Source organism: Lynx rufus, unplaced genomic scaffold, assembly GCF_022079265.1.
Source record: "Lynx rufus isolate CCGP_SWC_20201006 ecotype Redwood Valley unplaced genomic scaffold, mLynRuf1.p SCAF_1, whole genome shotgun sequence".
Taxonomy (NCBI): Eukaryota; Metazoa; Chordata; class Mammalia; order Carnivora; family Felidae; genus Lynx; species Lynx rufus.
In genome coordinates, this window is record NW_025814823.1 from 83,931,721 (window position 1) to 83,950,867 (window position 19,147).

The 19,147-nt window shown below is 35.5% G+C and overlaps 1 protein-coding gene across 1 annotated transcript; it reads right to left on the reverse strand.

Annotated features, from left to right (window-relative positions):
• Nucleotides 1–17,157: 17,157 nt before the first annotated feature.
• On the reverse strand, nt 17,158–18,114 carry LOC124508828 (olfactory receptor 2G6). The gene has a single exon (XM_047075474.1). The coding sequence runs from the start codon at nt 18,112–18,114 to the stop codon at nt 17,158–17,160; it is 957 nt and encodes a 318-aa protein (XP_046931430.1).
• Between the last annotated feature and the right edge of the window lie 1,033 nt (nt 18,115–19,147).

Genomic DNA, 19,147 nt, shown 5'->3' on the forward strand with positions numbered 1-19,147 from the left:
GGGGGGAAATGATGAGGTGGCAAAGGGATCTGAGGGCAAAATACAAACTCACACCCCACAACCCCTCTCTGGGTGGGGTATGGGTGACATTCCTCAGGCAGTCCAAGAACAAAGGAAAGGGAAAAACACATGTTAACCAATACAGATTACAATCATGCAGGACATGAGTCTCCATCAGATTGCAACTGTCTTAATAATTTACAAGAAAAAAAAGCAATCTTATCAATAGCAAGACTCTCAAAAACCTACAGACTTAATTTTCTGGAACCCTAATATCACCCTTCCCTCCACAGGATAGAAATTCTTCTATAGTGAGTCACTCCTCACCCTTAAAATGCATCTCTTTCTGTCGACAGGTCCTGTCCCTGTGCTATAATAAAAACACCTTTTTGCACCAAAAAGATACTCAAAATTTTTTTCTTGGCTCTTCTTGATTCACAAACCCCACTTCAAACCACATTACGTGTATGTGTGTGTTTGTGTTTTTAATTTGCTTCTCTGCCATAAATGTACATACCTTCCTGAAAAATATCTTCTGTAAATTGTGAATACTTCAGGATTTTTATCCAAATTTCTTTCTAGGCCATCTGACCTGCAGCTTCTGTTCTGTTTCTCCTGCTCAGATTACTTATCTGGGCCTTAGCTATACAGATGTTTTCAAGGAATCCTTCACCATCACCCCTCTGCTATGCATCCCTTGATGTCTATATCCAGATCCTTCGTCTTTCTTGATTTACTCCCTCTTAGTGGGGCATATATTTCAATAGATTCCTAAAACATGTGCATGTGAGGAAAACTTTTGAGACTTTAATGTCTGAAAATGACTTTATCTTCCTACTTAATGTAAATTTGGCTAAAAGTAGAATTCTAAGATGAAATTTTTGCTTCATCATTATAAGGAATCACTCCATCGTTTTCTAACCTTCAGTATTGCTACTGAAATGCTTTAATATTTCCCTGTTTCTGCTATTTTCTGTTATTTTCCTGTGAAATCCTATTATTTGAATTTTGACTTTTTCAAATTAAAATTCTAACTTTATTATCTTTTCCACCTTTTTCCTATCTCTCTCTTTTTTTTTTTTTACATTATTATCTCCATTGTCATAACTTAAATGTTCAGGAGCTCTTTTGTTTTTACTCATCTAAATACGTTTTTATAACATCTTTTTCTGATTTGATATATGTTCTTAATTCTGAACAGACTAATTATACATCCTTTTTGAGTTCTTTTGTTTGATGCGTACTCTATTATTTTTCCTACTTATTTTTTTTCTTTTATTTAGAATCTTTCCTGAAAAGTTTATTGATGCCTGTATCTATTCTCTTGGGAATATCCCTGAACATAATCAAGTCTTAATAATTGATAAGCTACACTGAACTATGGAAACTCAAAATGTCATTATCTCTAGATATATTCTTTGGATTATTCTCCTCTGAAAGGAGTCAGACTGAAGTTTCCCAGCATTTTGAAAACTAAAGTAGGAAAAAGTGTGTCACAATTCAGTGTATTGACTTTCCATGTACATGCCCATGCTATGGCAATTTGTTGAAATACAAAATCCTTTGGTTTCAACATCTCTATAAAATGTTTTTTTGCCAGGTAGAGGAAGAGCAATTGTCCAGCTAAATAAAGTGGTTGTGAGAATTAGAGGCCTAATTTTACATGTAGTCTATATATAGAGAGGCTAATACCCCAGCCTCCCTTACAGTTATACCTGTAGTATTAAGTGGTACTTGGTAATCCGGCATGATTTAACTTGTGTCTAAGCTTTCCTGATTGGCAGCTTAGTTTTCTGCTTTGTTTTAGATCTAATAAAGCAAATACTAACCATCCTATTGTTTTCCAGATTCCAAATATTTAATGCTTCTGTCTTCTCTCACAATCTCCTGGTCTTTGTGTAATTATGCTTTCAATAGTTCCTTCAGTGAGTGGTAAAGAATAATGTGTGGAAGAAAAAAGAAACTGAAAATGCCTTTATTTTTTTTTATTGTGCTCTTAGTTTGAATGATAATTTAGCTGAGTTGAATATTTAGAAGTGACAGTGGCATTTTTTAAAGACTTCTTGCTTGCCATATAGATTATTTAAAATATATTTTTTGTGTGTTTTTAGAAATTCTGTTGGTGTTTGTTATTGATTTCTGGTTTTATTCAATTATTTACAGAGAACACATTCTGTAAGATTTCATGTATTTAAAATTTGTTGAGGTTTGTTTTATGGCCAAGGGTAGAGACTACCTTTTATTTAAGTTTTATTTATTTGTTGGGTATAGAGTATCTTAATGAATATTTGCCTGTTCTTGAAAAAAGAACGTGTGTTCTGTTGTTTTAAGATAAAATGTTTCATCTGTGGATACTTTAGGCTGAATAAATAGCAGACACATTATTTTGATTTTCTTCTTCCAATCAGAGCTGATGTTTACTTTTTTGAATCCTTCAATAATAAAGGCCAGTGTCAATTTAAATTTATATAAGGCTACTTGGGGCACATGGCACACTGGTCCTACTTATAAAAAAAGTAATAACAATAGAAGAACCAGGGAGAGGAAGAGCAATTGCCCAGCTAAATAAAGTGGTTGTGAGAATTGGAGGCCTAATTTTACATGTAGTTTATATATAGAGAGACTAATACCCCAGCCTCCCTTACAGTTACACCTGTATTATTAAGAGGTACTTGGTAATCCAGCATGATTTAACTTGTGTCTAAGCTTTCCTGGTTGGCAGCTTAGTTTTCTGCTTTGTTTTAGATCTAATAAAGCAAATACTAACTATCCTATTGTTTTCCAGATTCCAAATATTTCCAAATAGAAACTGTGCCTGTTCTACAACTCTTACCTTTATTCTGATCCTTTTGCTTATTAATATTGACTCATGATGTGGAGAGTAGAGCTACAATAGAAAAGCATCAATTAAAATAGCTAATGGAACTAACAGGGAAGACCAATTATTACAAAAAAAAGATTATTTAAAATGGAAAGAAATTGACTTTAAGTTTCACAGTGTTGTAGTCAGAAAATATGCATAGTATGATCTGTCTTTTTGCACTTGTTGAAACCTGATTTGTGATCTAGTATGTGATCTAGACAGGAGACTGCCCCATATGCACTTAGATAGAATGTGTATTTTGTTGCTTTAGGATGAATTATTCTGAATATATCTGTTATGTCTATCTGGTCCAGTGTGTCATTCAAAGCCTTTGTTTTCTTGTTGATTTTCTACTTGGATGGTCTGTCCATTGATATAAGTGGGTTGTTAAAATCTCCTACAATTATTGTATTATTATTGATGAGTTTCTTTATGTTTTTTAACTGTTTTATGTGTTTAACTTCTTCCATGTGGAAACATAAATATTTAAAATTGTTAGATATTCTTGTTGGATTGTCCCCTTTATTATTGTATGGTGCCCTTCTTCATCTCTTGTTACAGTTTGGTTTAAAAGCTAGTTTGCTTAAGTATTGCTACTTGCATGATAAATGTTTCTTCATCCTCTCACTTTTAAAACTTTTTTTTTTTCAACGTTTATTTATTTTTGGGACAGAGAGAGACAGAGCATGAACGGGGGAGGGGCAGAGAGAGAGGGAGACACAGAATCAGAAACAGGCTCCAGGCTCTGAGCCATCAGCCCAGAGCCTGACGCGGGGCTCGAACTCACGGACCGCGAGATCGTGACCTGGCTGAAGTCGGACGCTTAACCGACTGCGCCACCCAGGCGCCCCACATCCTCTCACTTTTAATCTAGTGGTTACTTTAGGTTGGAAATAATTGTCTTGTAGGCAGCATATAGATTTATCTTGCTTTTTATTCATTCAGACCCCAATATGTCTTTTTATTGGAGCACTTAGTCCATTTATATTCAGAGTAATTATTGGTAAATATGTTAGTATAATTTTATCACTTGTTTTTTCATTGTTTTTGAAGATTTTCTCTGTTCCTTTCTTGTCTTTGTCATTTATGATCTTTCCTTTCCACTCAAAGAGTGTCCTTTAATACCTCTTGCAGAACTGGTTTAGCGGTGATGAACTCATTTAGTTTTGTTTGTTTGGTTGTTTTGTTTCATTGGAGAAACATCTCTTTTTCTATTCTGAATATAGCCTTGCTCAATAGAGTATTCTTGGATTCAGATTTTTCCCATTCAGCACATTAAGTATATCATTCCACTCCCATCTGACTTGTTAAGTTTCTGTTCAAAAATCTCATACTAGCCTTATAGGTTTTCCCTTATAAATGAGGGACTTACTTTGTCTTGCTGCGTTTAGTTGTTGTTTTTTTTCTTTTATTACTATATTTTGCAAGTTTAATTACAAATTATCCTGATGTTAGCCTACTTTTGTTAATTTTAATGAGAATTCTCTGTGGTTCCTTGACTGAATGTCTGGGAAGTTTCCAGCTATTATTCCTCAAATACATATTCTGCCCCCTTTACTCTTTTTGTTCTTTTGGAACTTCTATGGTATGAATGTTATTATGTTTCATGGAGTCACTGAATTCCCTAAGTCTATTCTCAAGATCCAAAATTCTTTCTCTTTTGTTCAGCTTCATTATTTTCTATTATTTAAGTTTCCATATCACATATTCCTTCCTCTGCTTCCTATATGCTTGTTTTCATTACATTCAGACTGTTTTGAATCTCAGTTACTGCATATTTCATTTTTGACCAATAATTTTCTAACTATTTTTTCTCTGTGGTAAGAGCCTACCCGAACTCTTCCATTCTTCTCTCAAGGTCAGCAAGTATCTTTATGATTATTGTTTTAAATTCCCCATCAGGCATATTACTTGTATTTATTTTTATCAGATCTCTTGCCATGACCAATATGACAGATTTTAACAATTTATTGCTCTGATATGAGAATTCATTGCTCTGTTATGGATTCTGTGTGTCCCTCTCTCTGCCTCTCCCCCACTCGTGCTCTGTCTCTCTCTCTCTCTCAAAAATAAATAAACATTAAATTTTTTTTAAAAAGTGAGGAGTTTTTTCATATGTGTGTTTTAACTTTGACATTTTATAATAAATTTATGGCATAAGATCACTGAGGCAGAAAAGAGCACAAAATAATTTGTGCATCTTAAAATACCCCTGTTTCACTAGGCTCTACTAATATAGTTATATTATTTTACTAATATTAGTTCCCTTCAAATCCAGGGAACTGTTATACTTACAAAATTTGTGCAAGTCTGATTTTTTCTTTCTTCATTTTCTAACTGCTTTGCCTGAGAAGTGTATATGCCATACCTAGTTAAAAAGCAAATCAGTGGCAGAGTTAGACAACAAATAAACCTGTTTAGGAGATAGCTGCAGACATTCCTGCCCTGAGGTCTTTCCTCAGGTATCTCCATTCCTTAGTGATCCCTGGTTTAATATTTGACATTATGTATTCATTAGGAGATGTCAGAAAATATCTGAGCACTTTTTTCTATTTAGAGAAAGAGCATATAGGGCACAGAGGGAACTGGGTTCCTCAGGGGATACTGATGCTTTCTATACTTGTAATTCCTAGTCTAGAAATAATGCAAAGATTTAGAAATTTAAACAAAACAAAACAAAACATAAAAACATTTCTTGTTTCCAGTAAATGGACAGGCTACCATTTTAACAGTTTTCAGTTGACTGTTTTCAATTAATCAATCATTAACATAATTAAGTCATCAATATATTGATTATACATGCTATGTTTCAATAGTCATTGGTTTACTTACTTTACAAATGTCACTGAATGTCTCTTGTGGGAACATCTCTGTGCTAGTCACTGAAGATGTAATGGACAAGAAAAAAATAAAATTAAGATGATATTCTTTATATGGGGCATCTGGGTGGCTCAGTTGATTAAGTATCCAACTTTGGCTCAGGTCACGATCTCATGGTCCATGAGTTTGAGCCCTGCATCGGACTCTGCTGAAAGCTTAGAGCCTGGAGAAAGCTTCAGATTTTGTATTTCCCTCTCTCTCTCCCACTCATGCTTTGTCTGTCTCTCTCTCTCTCAAAAATAAATAAATATTTTTTTAAAATTTTAGGGAATTGAATTCAACATGGTGGAGAAGTAGGGGGACCCGAAGATCTATTGTCCCTGAAACACAGCAATATTGAGGCGAGAAGCCTTGGAATTCCAAGAGTCTGGGCTGCAGAGAGACAGAGATCTCTCCAGGAGCTCACAGGGACAACCTGGTGGGCAATAGGTGTGTGATTGCCACCTGGGAGATATAAAATGGGTAATGTAGGCATGGAGGGGAGGGATCCCCTTCTGCAGAGAGACAATAAGAAAAGAAAGAAAGGGTGTAAAAGTGTAGAATTGTATTTGGACAAGAGAAAAACAGTGGCCCGGGGATCAAGAAAAAAGTGAAAAAAGATCTCCAGACAGGGGCCAGCTGCCTTGTTTGCTCACCTGGGGAGGAGGGGACCAAGCTCCAGGCTCAGTGTGGCCCAGAGGTGTAGTCTGCAGCTGGAACAATAATCCCATCCCTTGAGTGCTGTGGGTAAAAGGCATACAGTCATTCCAAGGACAAAGATCCCTGCCTGCACCTGCCAGCCAGAGGCCCTTTATCGGCAGGGTGGAGAGGCATTTCTCCACTACTGTGGAGTGTGGAGTGGGATCCTTTAAGACATTTGGATTTGAATCCTAGACGAGTGCCAGGGAGGTGTGGGAGACTGAGGAGAGGCAAAACTTAAAGGCCCACTTGCACTCACACAGCACTGTGAGGACAGCCTGAACAGAGTGTTTTGGAACATCTGGCCCAGGGAGGAGAGACTGGGGTGTCGCATTTTTCTCCCCATCATCAACATGGTGGGGATTCAGGGAATGGACAAGGGGCCATAGTGGAGGCAAGACCAGCCTACACCAAACCACACCCTTCCACACATGTCAACTGTTTATCTACAAGAGCAAGATTGGCTCTGATCAACCAGATAGCCCTTCTTCCAGATCAGCACTGCCACTAGTTCCAAAGCACCCAGCGGTTTTGCATTTTATGATTTAATTTTTAGACAATTCTTGGTATATGTATATATATATATATATTTGTTCTTCCTTTTCTCCTTATTTCTTCCCTTCTCTAGTCTGGTTTTTCTGGTAGTTGGTTTGTTTAATGGACATATTTAATAAATTCTATTTATACCTGTTCTATGTCATAGTGAAACTGGCAAACTACAAAGATAAAGAGAGAATTTTGAAAAAAAAAAAAACAACTAGGGACACTGAAGTGGCACTCCTGCCAGTGGAGACCTCTCCACTGAAACTTCACAGGCCAGAATGGAGTGGCAGGAAATATTCAATGTGATGAATAGAAAAATATGCAGCCAAGTAGCCTTTATCCAGCAAGGCTGTCATTCAAAAAAGGAGAGATAAAGGTTTTCCCAGACAAAAACTGAAGGAGTTCATGACCACTAAACCAGCCCTGCAAGAGATCCTAAGGGGAATTCTGTCAGTGGAATGTTGCAAAGACTACCAAGGACCAGACATCACCACAGGCATGAAACCTACAGATAACACAATGACTCTAAACCCATATCTTTCAATAATAACATTGAATAAGTGGAATAAATTCTCTAATCAAAAGACATAGAGTATTGGAATGGATATAAAATCAAGATCCATATATATGATGTTTAGAAGAGACCCATTTCAGACATGAGGACAACTTCAGATTGAAAGTGAGGATATGGAAAGCCATCTATCATGCTACTGGAAGTCAAAATAAAGCTAGAGTAGCCATACTTATATCAGACAAACTAGATTTTAAACTAAAGGCTGTAACAAGAAATGAAGAAGGGCATTATATTATAATTATGGGGTCTATCCATCAATAAGAGGTGACAATTGTAAATATTTATGCACCCAACCTGAAGGAACCCAAATACATAAACCAAATAATCACAAACATAAACAAACTTATTGATAAGACTATGGCAATTGCAGGCGACTTTAATACTCTACTTACAACAATGGACAGATCATCTAGGCAGAATATCAATAAAGAAACAATGGCCCTGAATGATACACTGGACCAGAGGGACTTGACAGATATATTCAGAGCTTTTCATCCTAAAGCAGCAGAATACACATTCTTCTTGAGTGAACATGGAACATTCTCCAAGATAGATCACATACTGGGTCACAAAATAACCCTCAATAAATATAAAATAAATGAGATCATACTATGCATATTGTAAGATCATAATGCTATGAAACTTGAAATCAACCACAGGAAAATTTGGAAACCTCCAAATGCATGGAGGTTAAACAACATCCTACTAAAGAATAAATGGCTCTAGGTAATTAAAGAAATTAAAAAATATATGGAAACAAATGAGAATGAAAACATGACAGTACAAACCCTTTGGGATGCAGCAAAGGCAGTCCTAAAAGGAAAATGTATTGCAATCCAGGAAAGAAACAAGAAAAATCTCAAATACAAAATATAACAGCACATCTAAAATAACTAGAAGCAGAACAGCAAAGAAACCCCAAGGCCAGCAGCAGAAGAGAAATAATAAAGATTAAAGCAGAAATAAACAATATAGAATCTAAAAACAAACAAACAAACAAAAAACATAGCACAGACCAATGAATCTAAGGGTGGTTTTTTGAAAAAAAATAAACAAAATTGATAAACCACTAGCCAGACTTCTCAAAAAGAAAAGAGAGAGGACCCAAATAGATAAAATCACAAATGAAACTGTACATATCACAACCCACCCCTCAGAAATACAAACAATTTATCAGAGAATAATATGAAGAATTATATGGACAACCTGGACAACCTGGAAGAAATGGACAAATTCCTAGACACCCACACACTACCAAAACTCAAACTGTAAGAAAGAGAAAATTTTACCACACCCATGACTAGTGAAGAAATTGATTGTTATAAAAAAATCTCCCAACAAATAAGATCTGGGACATATGGCTTCCCAGGGGAATTCTACCAGGCATTTAAAGCAGAGTTACAACCTAACCTTCTCAAGCTGTTCCAATAAAGAAAATGGAAGGAAAGCTTCCAGAATCATTCTATGAAGCCAACATTACCTTGATTCCCAAACCAGACAGAGACCCCCAAAAAGGAGAATTACAGGCCAATATCCCTAATGAACATGGATGTAAAAATTCTCAACAAGATAGTAGGAAATTTAATTCAACAGCATATAAAAATAATGATTCACCATGATTAAGTGGGATTCATTCCTGAGCTGCAAGTCTGGCTCAATGTTTTCAAATCCATCAATGTGATACATCACATTAATAAAAGAAAGGATAAGAGCCTGTCAATAGATGCAGAAACAGTAATTGACAAAATACAGCATCCTTTCTTAATAAAAACCCTCAAGAAATAGGGATAGAAGGAACATAACTTAACATCATAAAAGACATAAATGAAATGCCCACAGCTAATATCATCCTCAATGGGGAAAAACTGAGAGCTTTCCCCCTGAGATCAGAAACATGGCAGGGATGTCTATTCTCCCCACTGTTGTTTCATATAGTGTTGGTAGTCCTAGCCTCAGAAAACAGAAAACAAAATGAAATAAAAGACATCCAAATTGACAAAGAAGTCAGGCTTTCACTTTTTAGAGATGACATGATCCTCTCCATGGCAAACCTGAAAGACTCCACCACAAAGCTGCTAGAACTGACACATGAATTCAGCAGTCTCAGGATACAAAATCAAGGTATAGAAATTGGTTGCATATATTTACACCAATAATGATGCAACAGAAAGAGAAGTCAAGAAATTGACCCCATTTACAATTGAACCAAAACCATAAAATACCTAGGAATAAACCTAACCAAAGATGTAAAAGATCTGTATGCTGAAAACTATAGAAAGCCTATGAAGGAAGTTGAACAAGACACAAGGAAATGGAAAAACATTCCATGCTCATTGAGTGGAAGAATAAATATTGTTAAAATGTCAATACTACCCAAAGCAATCTACACATTCCATGCAATACCAATCAAAATTGCACTGGCATTCTTCTCAAAGCTGGAACAAACCATCATAAAATTTGTGTGAAACCACAAAAGACCCTGAATAGCAAAACTAATATTGAAAACGAAAATCAAAGCAGGAGGCATCACAATCCCAGACTGTAGCCTCTACTGCAAAGCTGTAGTCATCAATACAGTATGGTATTGGCACAAAAAAAGACACATAGACCAATTGGATAGAATAGAAAACCCAGAATTTGACCCACAAATGTATGACCAATTAATGTTTGAAAAAGCAAGAAAGAGTATCCAATGTAAAAAAGATAGTCTCTTTAGCAAATGGTGCTGGGATAACTGGACAGCAACATGTAGAAGAATGAAATAAGAACACTTTCTTACACCATAGACAAAAATAAATTTAAAATGGATGAAATATCTAAATGTGATACAGGAAACCATCAAAACCCTAGAGGAGAAAACAGGCAACAACCTCTTTGACCTCAGCCACAGCAAATTCTTGCCCACCATGTCTCTAAAGGCAAGGGAATTAAAAACAAAAATGAACTAGTGGGACCTCATCAGGAAAAAAAGCCTCTGCACTGCCAAGGAAACAATCAACAAAACTAAAGGCAACAGACAGAATGGGAAAAGATATTTACAAATGACATATCGGATAAAGGGTTAGTGTCCAAAATCTATAAATAACTCACCAAACTCAACACCCAAAAACAAATAATCCAATGAAGAATGGGAAGAATACATGAATAGACACTTTTCCAAAGAAGACATCCAGATAGCCAACAGACACATGAAAAGATGCTCAAAGTCGCTCATCATCAGGGAAATACAAATAAACACCACACTGAGATACCACCTCACAATGGTCAGAGTGGCTAAAATTAACAACTCAGGAAACAATAGATGCTGGAGTGGATTTGGAGAAATGGAACCCTCTTGCTCTGTTGGTGGGAATGTAAATGGGTGCAGCCTCTCTGGAAAACAGTGTGAAGGTTCCTCAAAAAATTACAAATAGAACTACCCTATGACCCAGCAATAATAGTACAAGTAATTTATCCAAAGGATACAGGAGTGCTGAATCATAGAGGCACACGTACCCCAATGTTTATAGTAGTGCTTTCAACAATAACCAATTATGGAAAAAGTGTAAATCTCCATCAACTGATGAATGGATAAAGAAGATGTGGTTTATATATACAATAGAATTCTACTTGGCAATGAAAGAGAATGAAATCCTGTCACTTGCAGCAATGTGGATGGAACTGGAGGGTATTATGCTAAGTGAAATAAGTCAGTCAGAGAAAGAGACATATCATATGTTTTTACTCATATGTGGAACTTGAGAAACTTAACAGAAGACCATGGGGGAAGGGAAGAGGAAAAAATAGTTACAGAGAAGGAGGGAAACAAACCATAAGAGACTATTGAATACAGAGAGCAAACTGAGGGTTGATGGTGGGGTGGATCAAGGGAGAAGGAAAATGGGTGATGGGCATTGAGGAGGGCACTTGTTGGGATGAGCACTGGGTGTTGTATGTAAGCGATGAATCATGGCAATCTACCCCCAAAACCAAGAGTACACTGTATACACTGAATGTTAGCCAACGTGACAAATTATATTTAAAAAAAAATTGAGATGATTTTCTTTATCAGTCTGAAGTCACTTGCATATGCTATTACATAACTATAGTTGAATGAGATTGAAAACTTGAAGCTATGTTCGCACAGTATAAAATAAATTATAAATTGAGGTTTTTTTACTTGAGAATATGTTAGAAGATATGAAAGTGTCTCAGGCATATAATCATGATTAACATTAAGTATATAAAATACAATAGGACATTTTATTAATTGTTCTATGAAAGTTTTATAGAATATATAAAAAATCTAACAGGATTTACATACATATCAAAACCAATATCCATATGAAATACCTTGTTAGCTAGGAATACAAGCATATTTATTTAAAGTATACACACATCACATATGTAAAGACACATCACATATGAAAAGAAATAGAAGTATAAGAGCATAATATAAAAGTTACAACATGGTATCTTCAAAAATTATGAAAATTTGTTTCTCTTGCAATAAAAATGTGGTAAAATTTGATATTTCTATGTAATAGAAATCAATTTTTATACATGAGATTTCAAAGAATAAAGCATCTGCTTTGTGAGACTCCCCATATCATATATAGGAAAGACTAACTTTTATTTGCTAAACATTATTGTGATTTATTTTCTTTATTTTTAATTGTTGGAATTGAATAACTTTTCTTGGCACATATGTAGAATAAGAGTCATTATCTTCAGCTCCTCTAGAAAAATTCCTGAATCAACCTCTTTGTAATTCCTGTATTAGTGATCAGAGTCAGTGAACTTAAAAATTCAAAGCCTTTCCATTTCTTTTACTTACCATTTGGGCTAGGTTTTGTGGTATGGATTTCCTCAATTTTTATTTTCTAAGATATTCTATATGTTTTTTCTTTGTCTTGAATTTTTCAATATTTCTGACAAAAGGTATCATTTTCTTGTGTTCTTATTATTTAAAAAAACACATTTCTGTCATTTTATGGTTTTTGGAGGAGTGGTACAACCATACATACATTACCCCATTTTCATTGTATAGTTTCAAATTACAATATTGAATGACTATATAGATAGGCAAGACTGCCATTTTCTTGAAAATTAATTAATTTTTCAATTCACTAATTAATTAATTAAATTGAAAGAGTGAGAGAGAGTTCACATCAGCAGGGGATGGTTAAGGAGAGAGGGAGAGAGAGACTCCCAAGCAGGCTCCACAAAGTCTGTGAAGCCCAACATGGGGCTTGATCTCATGAACTGTGAACTCATAACCCAGGCCCAAATCAATAGCTGGACACTTAACAGACTGAGCCACCACTCCTGGAAAATGATTTTAGAAAGCTAATTGATGGTATGTGTAAATTTAGTTATGTATCCCTGTTTTTGGTTTACCTGTTGTATTTCTAAAAATGTTATTTTATAAATATATAATAGTAAACATAGTCTAAAATTGTGCAAGTATGTGAGACACCTGGGAGGTCAGTCGGTTAAGACTCCAATTTTGGTTCAAGTTTGTGAGTTCCAGCCCCATATAGCGCTCTGTGCTGATAGCTTGGAACCCAGAGTCTGGAGCTTCAGATTCTGTGTCTTCCTCACTCTTTGTCCCTCCCCTGCTTGAGCTCTGTCACTCTCTCAAAAATAAATAAACATTAAAAAATATTTTAAAAACATAAATAAATAAACTTGTGCAAGTATGCTAAATGCAAGCATTAATTAAAGAAAAAATGTACACCTTCCTATTGTAAGGAAAATATTTAATAAATTGTGGATATTCAATTGTAAGGAAAATATTTAATAAATTGTGGATATTCAATAACAAAAAGCTCACAATACTATAAATAAAAACAATGATATGGAATTGTACGTGTAATATGATAGCAAAAGCAATATATGCATATCATCATAGGAAAACTTGGCATTAAATTAAAAAAATAGTAACTAGATTTTTTCAAATGTGTTTTCATTTTCACTGAGTCCTTTTAGTAAACGTGCTTTCCATGTGCTTGTTGTTCCTCCTATACTATTTCTTGGTTTATTTTTGCAGGATTTGTCTTTTATATCTTGTATAGTATAGTATATTTATCCTCTTTATTTTAATATATCTATACTCTTCTTGTCAACTTTGTTAGCAATAATTTGTTGTGTATAGTAGTAATTTAATTTTTAATGGAAATTATTATCCAAATACCCTTAAGGATGTTTTAAACTTATCTTTGCCTTTTTGTTAGTATTTCTTTGGAAATTTTGTGTTTCTTTATTTAAATCAGGTTTTCTTTTAATTTTTTTTGTTTGTTTTATTAAATATAATCTTTTCTGTGTCATGGATTCCAATTTCATTTAAATAGATTTAACATTATAACTCGTGTATTTCTTTCCTATGTTATGTTTTTATGGGTATAAAGAAGTAACGCTTCTGTAAATGTGGTTTCCCTGTATAAATTCTTCTCATCTTGCATACTATAAATGAAAGCTTGTGTTCCTTAGCATGTCCCATTATGTTTCCAACTTGTCCTCCAATTAGTGAGTGTGTTATACATATGTGAAAATTCTGGGAGGCAAATTAAACCAGTCTTTTATTCCTCTTCTTTCTCATAAATTAAAAATGCATTTATGCAGTTGCTATCAAGATGTTTAAGGGGTATAAATTGCACAAGGTATTTTTGGAGAGGTATTACTAATTTTTCAGAATATTTTCCTGATGTTTTTTCTTTCTTATTTTTTGTTCTCAAGGTAGTCTTTGGCAGTAAAGACAGGTTTAAAATTTCTCTTTAGCTCTTGTAGACTGAAAACAATATTCTGACACAAAGATGAATTTTATTTTTTTATTTTTTTTTCAACGTTTATTTATTTTTGGGACAGAGAGAGACAGAGCATGAACGGGGGAGGGGCAGAGAGAGAGGGAGACACAGAATCGGAAACAGGCTCCAGACTCTGAGCCATCAGCCCAGAGCCCCACGCGGGGCTCGAACTCACGGACCGCGAGATCGTGACCTGGCTGAAGTCGGACGCTTAACCGACTGCGCCATCCAGGCGCCCCACAAAGATGAATTTTAAATGAAACTCAATTTTATTTTTTTCTTATAAGTTTAAATATAAATTTTAAAAACAATAAAAGGGGGTGCCTCTGTGACTCAGTTGGTTGAGGGTCTCACTCTTGTTTTCAACTCAGGTCATGATACCAGGGTCATGAGATCAAACCTTGTGTCAGGCTCCATGCTGAGTGTGTAGCCTGCTTAAGATTCTGTCCCTCCCTCTAACCCTCTCTCCTGCTCACTCTCTCTGTTTAAAAAAATAAATAAATAATAAAAGAAAATAAATAAAATAATAAAATAAAAGTAATAAGTTTAAATCACATGAAAGCCCACACAGATTCTGTATTAATTATACTTTTTTGTTTTTGCTGATGTTTTAGTGCTTATTTTTTCCTTGTGGGTGTCATAATAAAAAATGAAAGTAAAAGTAAGACTGTAGAGTAAATCAATTTTTCTATGCCTGCACATTTCTGTTAAAATGCTTGTAATTTACAAATTGATGAATTTCACTCTCTTTGGACAGAGGTATAAAGAATGATACACACTTTCTTTCACTTTCTCTCAATTTCTAAATCCTTTAAAGAGAAGGGGAATAAATATAAATAATACATGAATTGATCAACTTAATACAAGCTTACTCATTTCATTACTTTAATAATAAAGTCATAATTTACATTACAAATTAATCAATGTATTACAATTCTGAATTATTTTTATGTTTTCATAATATAAATAAGACAATATAATGAAATTTGTCCATTCTCTGGATTAAACTAGTGGAGAAATGGTTGTATATTATATATTACTTTTAAGTTATTTATACATATAATATGTACATGTAACATATATATAAAGTGTTTATATGTACACAATATGTGTGAAAATGTAGAAATAAAGTGTTTTATATATTTTTTTAAGTTAATTTATTTATTTATTTTGAGAGAAAGAGAGAGAGAACACAAGCAGAGGAGGGGCAGAGAGGGAGGGACAGAGAATTCCAAGCAGGCTCCACACTGTCAGTGCAGAGCCTGATGCATGGCTTGATCTCACGAATCGAGAGATCATTACCTGAGCTGAAATCGAGAGTCAGACTCTTAACTGACTGAGACACCCAGGCACCCCAATTATATTTTATGTTTTATGGGAATATATATTATGACACAATTAATTTTTCAGAAAGGGTGAGATTAATTATATTTCAAGAAAGCTGAGAAGTGCGGGTAACATTTCAGTTGAGTCTTTAGAAAGAAGTAGAGGTTTACCAGGTAAACATGTACTCCAGAGTGAAATAATTTATGCATGAAAATTGATGGTATGGCTAAAGAAGAGCAAAGATCTTTCTGTAGCTAGAGCATAGGATCTTGGATTTGTGCAAAGGTTTGGGAAGAATAAAACACTACTGTCACTGGACTTATATTAGCTTCTCATAGAATTTTGTTTCTTTTGCTACTTCTCATGGAATTGTTAAAAAAAAAGAAAAGAAAAAATCAGCACTTAGAACAAATAATCCATGAGCTAAGTGTAGCAAATTTATGTTATACATACAAGTCATATTTTTTTTAATGTAATGAATGTATATATTTCTTTTTTTTTTCTTTTTTTTATATATATATGAAATTTATTGACAAATTGGTTTCCATACAACACCCAGTGCTCATCCCAAAAGGTGCCCTCCTCAATACCCATCCCCCACCCTCCCCTCCCTCCCACCCCCCATCAACCCTCAGTTTGTTCTCAGTTTTTAACAGTCTCTTATGCTTTGGCTCTCTCCCACTCTAACCTCTTTTTTTTTTTTTCCTTCCCCTCCCCCATGGGTTCCTGTTAAGTTTCTCAGGATCCACATAAGAGTGAAACCATATGGTATCTGTCTTTCTCTGTATGGCTTATTTCACTTAGCATCACACTCTCCAGTTCCATCCACGTTGCTACAAAAGGCCATATTTCATTTTTTCTCATTGCCACGTAGTATTCCATTGTGTATATATACCACAATTTCTTTATCCATTCATCAGTTGATGGACATTTAGGCTCTTTCCATAATTTGGCTATTGTTGAGAGTGCTGCTATGAACATTGGGGTACAAGTGCCCCTATGCATCAGTACTCCTGTATCCCTTGGATAAATTCCTAGCAGTGCTATTGCTGGGTCATAGGGAAGATAAAAAGCTTCTGCACAGCAAAGGAAACAACTAACAAAACTAAAAGGCAACCAACGGAATGGAAAAGATATTTGCAAATGACATATCGGACAAAGGGCTAGTATCTAAAATCTATAAAGAGCTCACCAAACTCCACACCCGAAAAACAAATAACCCAGTGAAGAAATGGGCAGAAAACATGAATAGACACTTCTCTAAAGAAGACATCCAGATGGCCAACAGGCACATGAAAAGATGTTCAGCGTCGCTTCTTATCAGGGAAATACAAATCAAAACCACACTCAGGTATCACCTCACGCCAGTCAGAGTGGCCAAAATGAACAAATCAGGAGACTATAGATGCTGGAGAGGATGTGGAGAAACGGGAACCCTCTTGCACTGTTGGTGGGAATGCAAATTGGTGCAGCCGCTCTGGAAAGCAGTGTGGAGGTTCCTCAGAAAATTAAAAAAAGTCATATATTTTCTGAGTAAGACCATTTCTCATTACTAGTGTTCTCCAGGCTCCTTTCACATCTTTGTTTCTCAGAGTATAGATAATGGGGTTTAAGACTGGGGTGACTATGGTGTAGAAAAGAGAGACAAACTTACCCTGTTTTTTTGACCTACTTTTGGCTGGCTGAAGGTACATAAAAATGATGGTGCCATAGAAAATGATGACCACAATCAGGTGGGATGAACAAGTCCCAAAAACCTTCCAGCGCCCTGCTGCTGATTTTATCCTCAGCACAGCTTTTGTTATAAAGCCATAAGAGACTAAGATGAGTGACACTGGGACAACTAGAAAAATCACACTAGCCACAAAGAGTTCTACTTCATTGAAAGTTGTGTCCACACAGGCCAGTTTGATGAACACAGGAACCTCACAGAAAATGTGGTCCAGTTTGCGATGTCCACAAAGGGGTAGCTGCACAGTAAGGGAGCACTGGATTAAGGAGGTGATCAGTCCACTGAGCCATGCTATGCTGGCTAGGGATGCACAGAGCTGAGGATGCATAATGGTTGTATATTGCAGAGGCTGGCAGACAGCAGCATAACGATCATAAGCCATGACCGCCAGGAGAATACATTCAGAGGAACCCAACCCCATAGCCACATACAGCTGGGCCACGCATCCACCATAGCTCACACTTTTCTCTTTCTTATTCATGGTAACTAGCAACTGTGGGGCAACACTGGTGGTAAAGCAGATGTCCACACAAGACAGATTGCTGAGGAAAAAGTACATTGGCGTGTGGAGTTTGGGGACTAAACAAGATACTAAAATAATGGTAGTGTTCCCCAGAATGTTAAAGATGTACAAAAGCAAAATTATGATGAAAAGGATCCTTTCAAGCCAGGGTTCATCTGCAAATCCCAGGAGAAGAAAACCCTTTTCAGAGCTGTTGCTGCTTTCCTCCATCGTCCTGCAGGTGTCAATTTATAGAAGGATTAATATTCTGGAGAAAGAAGATAGTAAGATGAACATTGGTAAACTGTGGTGTTTCTTATATGATTGTCCTCCTTTTACAGCATTCAGCCATATTGTAAAAGCTGATCACATTTTTCTCAATGTCTATTCTTCGACAGAAAAATGTCTCTTCCTTCTGTTTTCTTGAGCACATTTCACTCTTTCAAATGTAGCAACACCAATTCAAACACTATCACAATGCTCTCTCTTGTTTACATCCATAATCCAAGAGAATGGTATCTGCCCCTCACTCTTCTTCTCACCCAGAGGTCTTTGTAAACTTACGATGTTTATTTGTAAGACTCTATTCTATCAATTTTGGCTTGATCCTCCTAAAAGATTCTGCCATAATGTTTTTTTTTAATTAAACAATGGCAGATAGTATGAAGGAAGCATCAAGAAAATTAACATTTACCTGTCTTGGAGAGAATATAGGTTAGTCGATGCTAGTGATGGCACATCTCAGACATAAAAAAGATTTTGAAATGGTATGTCAAAAAGGAACTGCTGAAAAAGATGGTCTTCAGAAGACATATGACAATCAAATTACCATCAACCTGATGGGGCATTCATTGTTTTAAACATTGGAATTATCTTCACACAGAATTTGAACTACTGACATTTTTAACTAAATGACCAGAGAACAGGCGCACGTGGGTGGGTCAGTCAGTTGAGTGTCCAAGTCTTGATTTTGGCTCTGGAGTTGATTCCAGGGTCATGGAATTGAGCCCTGCTTAAGATTTTGTCTCTCTGTTCTCTTCTTCCTATATCCTGATCTCTCTCATTCTCATTCTCCCTCTCTCTGTGTCTCTAAAATAAATTTTTTAAATGACCAGACAATAATCTTACATACAGACATTCTTCCATAGATTCTCTTTATTTCCCACCTCCTTCTCTTCTTATCCCCTTTCCAGTTTTTGTTTTATTTTGTTTTTTGTTTTTTAGTTTCTTGATTATTGTTGCTTACTTTTCAAGTACTTAGGGA

Excerpts from the sequence above, each read along its gene's own strand:
- LOC124508828 (XM_047075474.1), bottom strand. The coding sequence starts at position 18,114 with ATGGAGGAAAGCAGCAACAGCTCTGAAAAGGGTTTTCTTCTCCTGGGA.